Source organism: Setaria italica, chromosome I (genome assembly GCF_000263155.2).
Source record: "Setaria italica strain Yugu1 chromosome I, Setaria_italica_v2.0, whole genome shotgun sequence".
In the NCBI taxonomy this organism is placed as follows: Eukaryota; Viridiplantae; Streptophyta; class Magnoliopsida; order Poales; family Poaceae; genus Setaria; species Setaria italica.
Window position 1 is genome coordinate 34,403,221 of NC_028450.1, and position 7,984 is coordinate 34,411,204.

The following is a 7,984-nucleotide window of genomic DNA, read 5'->3' on the forward strand; positions in this document are numbered from 1 at the left end:
TGGATTAGTTAGGCTTAACTAGTCACAATTGATTCGTCTACCCGTTTAGATTACACTTATGTAATTGGTTTGGTAAATAGTCTACGTTTACTACTCCTAATTAGTATCTAAACATTCGATGTGACACGTGCTAAAAATAAGACACGGGAAGAAGAAAACGCCCCCTTAGATCTCATATGCTCTAACATTATAATCACACAGAAGTAAAAACAGCCCCGCGTCGCTCCTCCCTGGGCGGCTTGGGCGGAACCCGAGAGCCGGCGCCGCCTCCCCTCCTCGTCGTCGCCCGAGCGGCCGCCAGAAGCCCGCGCGCCCACAAGGAAGGCAACATCGGGGCTCCACCACCCTCCTCCTCTCCTTTCCTCCCCCCTCGTGCTCTCCCTGGTGGCGACCGTGGTGGAGGCGGCGGTCGTCAGCCGACCGCGGCCCGATCCACACCCTAGGCCGCCGGATCTGCTTCCCCGGGGCCTCGGCGTGTCAGGGATTGCGGCGGCAGCGGCATGCCCCGCGCCGCACCTGTTCGCGTTCCGATCCACGGCCACACACTGCCGTGGTGAGACCATCGCCATGCGGCTGGACGGGGATGCCGCCCCCTCCTCCTCCTGCCACATCTACCCGCGCGCGATCCCCATGCGGGTAGTCCCCCTCGGCGCCGGCGGTGACTCCTCCTTCCACGCCGGCGGAGCTTTGGCTAGGCCACGACGGCGTCGGCGACTGCGGCTCGGGCGGCGTGGCTCGACTACGGTGGCGTCAGCGGTCGGTGCGAGCGTGGCTCGGATGCGACGGCGCCCGCGACATGGCGGCTGCCTTCCAGGCAGCAGCGGCTGCGCCCAGCCGCGGCGGCGCGTGCGTCGCAGCCTGCCCCTGCGGCGGGTGGGCTCCAAGGTGCTGTGCAGCGGTATGTCAGTGGCGCCGTGGTGGTGTGGCCAACAATGGTGTGCTTTGGTGCATTCCAGCATTGTCGTGGTGGTGTCGTTGGCTGTGACTGTGCGGAGGCTCACCAGCAGCACCATGGTGGTGGGGCTGGTGGCGCCAGCCGTCTCTTTATACCGTGGTGACGATGCGGGTGAAAACCCATCCCTCCTTGGGACAGAGTCGATGGCGCCATTGGCGTCATATCCTTCCTAAAGGTGATGTTGGGCATCTCTTGCGCGGGCCTTGGCTCTTGTCTAGCTTCCCTGTCGGATGAGGCGGGTGAAAACCCAACCCAATTTGGGCTGGCATCAACGACATCTTCGACGTCTCAACCTTCTTGAAGGCAATGTCAGACACTTCCGGCAAGGCAGCTTGCTTCGGCGATGGTGGCTCCCGAGAGGGTGCTTTCTTTCTTTTCCTTTCTTTCTCTTTCCTTTAAAAAATCCCGTCCGTGGCATTGGTTGTGTGGTGGCCTGTGTCGACGTCCCAATCCAATCGGGCAGAGTTCGTGGAGGCTCGGGTCAATGTCCCAATCCGACCGGACGGAGTCTTCGTTGAAGCTCGTGCCGATGTCCCAATCCGACCGGGCAGAGTTGAGAGAGACCCAGTTGATGCCCCAATCCAACCGGCAGATGTTGTGTGCTTGAGTTGAATTTGAGTTGTGCGCTGACATGGTACGGCGCGGGTTGATGTCCCAATCCAACCGGCAGGTGTTGTTTCTTTGTTGTTTGCCCAGTCTAGATTTATTCTTCTTTTTAACATAATCGGCAGCTCTCTTGCTTGGTTCGTTTAAAAAAAACATTGTTAATCACACGTTCATCTCTAGCTTCAAGTATAGATGAGTTGTAAGTTTCACTAATGAATGTTCTTAAATACCAAATCAGTTTTGGCTCTTGAACTAAATTTGTGCCTACACCAATGTTCAGGTGGTATTTGAGTAAGCCAAACCCATGCCTCAGAAAAGATATGGCATCCGAACTTGCCATCTGAAAAAATGTAAATGCCCTGATGATAATAAAAACTACGTGAAAGCTCGAATCTCTGTGAAAAAAAGTCCAGTTACGTTACTCACTTAGTTTCAGCTTATCAATTGAACAAAACCATCAAATTCTACCAAAATTAAACATTTTTTACTAAACCCTACCCTAAATTCCTACCAACCAGGACACGGAACTCCCCTGTCCATCGGCAAAACTCCAATCTTTTCCCCTCCCACAATCACCAGAACCCTTGCACAAATGGAACACACATACCGTGCGGAGCCGTGTCGCGAACCCTGACGACGTCCCTCCCACTGGAATCGCCGCGGCAGATGGCTGCCGGCGATGCGCACTTCCCCTTCTTCCTCCGAGCTTTTCGGCCACGATAGTTTGTCAGTTTGCCGCCGCGCGTCTGGCTTCAGTCGAATTAATACGTCTCAACCAGGCCATGATCCAGTCTGACTTGAGACCTGGCCCGTTACCGTGCCACGCTGGCTGCTATGGGTCGAGGTGGCAAGGCAACGTGGGCTTCAAGGGCAGATTGCAACCAGGCCGGCTGGGGTGGGTGGGCTTCTGCAACGATTGGGCTTATGTGGGGGGCAATATCAAATCGGGGCTGAGTTTGACTTATGTGTGGGTATATGCAATTTTGCCTTCTCCTGTCGCGCTCGCGTGGTGACTGGATCCTGTCCTCGGCGCGCACCCTCCTGTGATCCTGTCCTCGCGCGCTGCCCACGCCGCCGAAGCGGGCCCCGCGTGCTCCCCCCACCTGTCAACACCGGCTCCGGCCACGGCTCCCGACCCGTCCGGTCGATGACAGCGGACCCCACTGCAGCGCGGGCCCCGCGCGTCATACGGGAGTCGGGAGGGGAGTTTGGTTTGGGCGTTTGGCCCAGGGGCAGAGTAGCAGCAGCAGCAGATGAGCAGATCCGCGTCGTCGTGAGCAAGCTGGGCTGGCTGCCGAGCTGAGCTGAGGCGGGTAGATTCGCGCAGCGCAAGGCAGGCACGGAGGCACCCCTCTCTCGCAAGTCACGCACAGGAGAGGAGACGATACGAGGGAGATACTTGTGTCTCTCCCAGGACCTCGCGTCCTCGCCCACCACCAACTCCCGGATTCTGCCAACTCCCGCCGCTCGCGCCGCGGCGCATCATTCCTTGCCAGCGGCCCACGCAAATCCCAAATCCCAAACCCCGCGCCGATGGCCACCAGCCCCCAGCTGCCCGGACCCAGCCGCCCGCCGCGCCGTTCTTATACGCCGCCCCGGCAGCCGCAGCAGCGGCTCGCTGCTTAATCCGTTCGCGTTGCGTGCTTCCGGCTGATTCGCGTGCGCATCTTGGGGAGGGGAGTTGGCTGGCTGCCTGGCTGGCGGCGGGACTGGGGAGTGCGGCCTTGGCGGCGGCGGCGGCGCTGGGGGAAGGGCGGCGGAGATGCTGGGGTCCGGGCTGAATCTGGTGACCACGGTGATCGGCTTCGGGATGAGCGCCACCTTCATCGTCTTCGTCTGCGCGCGCCTCATCTGCGGCCGCGCCGCGCGGGCCGACGCCGACGCCGCCGACGCGACCGCGGTCGCCGCGGCGAGGGCGCTGGCGCAGCCACCCGCGCCCTTCGACTTCGACGTCGAGTTCCGCAACGTCGCGGATCTCGACCGCACGGTGAGCGCCCATCTTCTAACTCCGCTAGCGTGCGTAGCATTACATGCTTACGTTTGTGAAGCACCGAAGCACCATGGATTGCTTGGTGATCCCAAGTCATGCTCGGGGACATATTCCTCTGTTTAATTCTGTTTTACACGCTAGAACACAGTTCAACCTTTTCAGTCACATTGTTGTGTTATATAGCAGTCGTGTTTATGTGGCCCATAAAGTAAATAGTTCAGCAAAGTTAGACCCAACTAGCCGCAAATAGTTAGAGGCCACCACCGACCCACGACTGTATGAAAACGAACAAAGGGAAGTAACATGGGCAGGGACGTATGAGGAACTTGCAAGACTGAAAACTGTCATATGAGATGCAGCTCCTATTTGCTGCGCATAGTTCTCATACTACACCAGCTCTTCTATTCTCTATAAACTCTCCGTGAAGTAGCAAGCTCATTGACATGAGAACATGTCATAGAAGTCCTGTTCTTGTAGAATATAAACACACTCTGTCTTGGCAAAATAATTCAGCATAAGGTTGGTCTGTGCTAATTGAATTGGCGATAGTAATACAATTATACTCATGATGTTCATATAGTGTTCAAAACATTCACAGCAGACTGGGCAATGCGGTTATCATCATGGATGCCTTGGTTAGTTATTGTTATTTTAATCACTCATGGTATTTCTCACCCTGAAAATTGAGGTGTCGTATACGGTCCTTCTTCCATATCTTCTGATTGGTCTGAACCATGGACAATAGTATCAAGCATATTATTAATGTTTGTTGTGTCAATTAATAGGTTGGTAGGCATGTGTATCATCTGTCTCAATCATGGATATGATACATTTAGAAAAGTGTCTTTTTAGTCTTTTAGTGATAAGTTTGGATTTCGGGTCATATTATGGCCAGCATTGAGTCCTATCAGACCTTTACAACTATGCTAACTTTCCAGTGGTAACTGAAAGTGGACAAACGCAAAGGATTCGTCTTTTGCAAAGCTAAGCACGCACATTACTTTTCTATGTGCCTATTTCAAAATATTTCTCAGTATTCTATGCTTTCTTTCATTTCCCAATTGCATAGGTGTGGTTATGCATAGCCCAATTGCGCTTTATTTATGCTTCTTTATTTGCTACCAAAATACTGATAAAAAATCTTCATGCAAAGCTATGTATGACTGAGGAATACTTTAGTCGATGCATTAGCTTGAGTACTATGTCCAGTATACCATTTACCTGAAAAATGGAGATAAGTAGATACTCTTCCAACTTTCAGCTACGAAGATTGAGATCACTCTAAGATGTTCCTGATATTACTTGGGAATTTGTTGCGCACACTTGGATTAAATTGTTCTTACTTGGCTTGCTTCATAGTTTCAAAACAACAGTTGGAGATGACTAAACAATTACAGAGTTTACATTCATAAATGGATATTTATTTTTATGCATTATGTTTCTGCGTTGTGATCCTCCGTGTCAGTTTACTTACAGCTATCCAGAACAGGCTTTGTGTTAAAAAAATTAACATTGTTTATTTCGTTTTGTTCAATAGATTGAGCGTTCCCGCAGTGGGTTGGATCCTTTTGCTGTTGCTGCAATTCCTACAATGAGTTATAGTTCTGAGGCCTTCCATTCAAAAGATGACGCCCAGTAAGCAAACAGTGCATAATCTAGTGTTAATTTACTTCCATGTTTGCAAATGTTCCGCCATTCCTTCAACCAAAATGTTCATTCACGAAGGGATTAATGTTCACACGATATCTGTGTGTATACCGATCGGTTAAAATGGTGATAATTGGATTGTCAAAGCCTCCATAATTTTCAGTCTTTGTTATTGGGTGATTTATAAGTTCTGAAGCATAGCTGCAGTGGTTTGTCAATCTGAACTGAAAGATGCTATGATTAAGTGAAGCACTTAAATGGACTAGATTTTTAGTTGGATTCATAAATCATCTAATGGAGAACCATATTGTCTAGAACAAGAAGTAAATCTACCCGTTGTCTGTATTTTCTCTCTTGTAACTGTGGGAAGGTAATGGGCAGGGCTGATAATTGGCCCCTAACATTCAATAATGACTATGCTTGGCATATAAGCAATCAACTGCATAACTGTGATTAAACAATAACCATCTTGATTATGTACATTTACAGGTACTACGTTTTGTTTATGTGGAGACATTTATTATGACCTGTATTGATCAAGGCTGTGTTTGGTTTGTATCCCAAAGTAGCCACGCCAGATCTTCGGCTGCCGCACTTCTCTAGGCTAGTGTTTGCTTCTTGCCTAACCTTGGGCTGCCACAACTCAACTATGCTCATTCTAGTACAAAACGCACGCCACAGCTCACCTAACGTGCGGCGGACAAATCGTCCGCCACACATGCGGCGTGCCGCACTTAAGCTAGGCTGGTTGAGGACACGAAGCAAACAGAGCCCAAATACCCTGTTTTTTTCTTTTTTTGGAACAGCCATAAGTAGCATAGTCGTCTGGTATATGTTTCTTTATGGCAAGCAGCTAATTTCTTGCCCAGTGGATATTGTTTTGTCTGTAGTGCAGTTTTTTCTGTTATTGAACAATGAAATGTCTAAAATGAGACATGCTTATTAGATTAGATATATTCTAGTATTTGGTAGTTTAGGAAGTTAAGAGAGAAATATTTCTGATAGAATTATATTACCACATTGCTTATTGTTGATGAACATTATGGGAATTGAATAATTGCATAGATACCTTTATGAGGTATGTTTACTTCTAACTGAAAAGAAAATAACATGCTCCTAATTTTCTTTGACAGGTGCTCAATATGTTTAGGTGAATACAGAGAAAAGGAGATACTTCGTATAATGCCCACATGCCGACATAACTTCCATCTTGAATGTATAGATGTATGGTTACAGAAACAAACGACTTGCCCAATATGCAGGATCTCATTGAAGGACCAAGCTGGTGCAAAATCTGCTGCATCGCCCCTCCGTGGCCTCCCTCAACTGTTGGGACACCCGGAGAGCTCTGTCAATAGATCGCCTCATTGGATACTTCCAATTCATCGTGATCGGACTGGTGGCAGACAAAACAGTCCAACCTCACAAGAGTCACTGGAGGTGATCATTGAAATCCAGCCACAAAGACATTGAGGGCATGGATATACAGGGTGGAAACCATGAGAAATTGGTGAGGCTATGCTGTTTTTGTCAAGCATCAAAAGGATCTGCCGTTGCAGAACCCATGCTCAGCCTGTTCGTCCTGCAGCACATTAGTTGGGTACAGAATGAGAGCGCATTCATTTGTTTGGCCTGGTGTCTAGGCATTCTTTGTACATCTCGAGCTGTAGATTAGCGACTTTCCTTTCGCCACGGCTGTGCGTGGTTCTTTCTGTGTTTTCTTTTTTTTTTTTATGTGTTGTCGTTGTATGTTGTAAAGAAATGATATACTGATCAGATTCGGAGTTGCGAGAATATTTGCAGCGGCTCCGCCCGTCAATAAATCGTCAATGCTCAAGGGAGCATTGGCCCTTGAACCTGCACAAACTGCTGCTTCCTATTTCCCAGTTCCGATCACCATAGCAGAGCTTCAGACTAAAGATGAACTCAGCAACTGTTCTTTCTTGGCCCTGATGATTTCCAGATTCTCTTTCACTTCCGGTGCGAGATTTAAAAATTCCCTCCTGTGCTAACTACTCGTTGTTCGCCTGTTCCCTCCTTTTCCAGGCTGTGAGCGCGGCTGTTAACTCCTGTACCAGCATCGGTGACGTTTCATCAGCGACCGGGACACTTAGCGTTGCTCACTCGTCCCCCCCTGTTTCTCTACTGTGAGCGGCTGTAAGGACACATCACCTCCCACGACCGGTTGTTGCGACACTTCACTGTCCCAGGGGCACAGTCCCGGCTCAGCCTGGCAGCGATTCAGCGCTCGGTGTAACCGTGTTACTAAAAGGAGAACTGTCGAAACCCGAAAGATCCCCAAACCGCGGATCACTGTGAACTGATAGCGCAAAGCAGCGTCCGTGTGGGCTACACGAGTCGCGAGCGAGGAGCTGTGGCTGGCGGCGCTGCGCGGGTGGACGCGCGCGCGTCGCGTCAGATCAGTCGGCGTCCCGGGGCAGCCTGCAACCTGATCGAGCAGCTGAAGGCCGTGGAGCTATCGGCGCATCACCTCGCACAGGCCGCGATCCCGTGTGCGCCCTCCAGCCTTCCACGCGGCTTACTGCGTGCAACGAATTCGCGGGACCGTGACGTCTCCCGAAAGGGAGGTTCCGGCCGACTTGTACCTCCGGTGCGCCGGCTGGATGCCATGGCGCCGGCGTTGTGCACCCCGCCGGTTTCCTTGACGGTCGTGCTCATACATGGGGCCATGGGGGCCGAGCTATTAGGACTTGGGAAACGGAACTGTGAACGGAGAGATACGATACGGGGCAGGTATTCACAAAGTCACGTGCCACCAACTTTTC

General features: G+C 50.9%; 1 protein-coding gene across 1 annotated transcript; it reads left to right on the plus strand.

The window, feature by feature from the left end:
• Positions 1 to 2,826: 2,826 nt before the first annotated feature.
• Positions 2,827 to 7,064, plus strand: LOC101752739 (RING-H2 finger protein ATL73). The gene is made up of 3 exons (XM_004953378.2): positions 2,827 to 3,548; positions 5,089 to 5,186; positions 6,332 to 7,064. The coding sequence occupies exons 1-3, from the start codon at positions 3,324 to 3,326 to the stop codon at positions 6,669 to 6,671; spliced, it is 663 nt and encodes a 220-aa protein (XP_004953435.1). The 5' UTR covers positions 2,827 to 3,323; the 3' UTR covers positions 6,672 to 7,064.
• Positions 7,065 to 7,984: the final 920 nt, after the last annotated feature.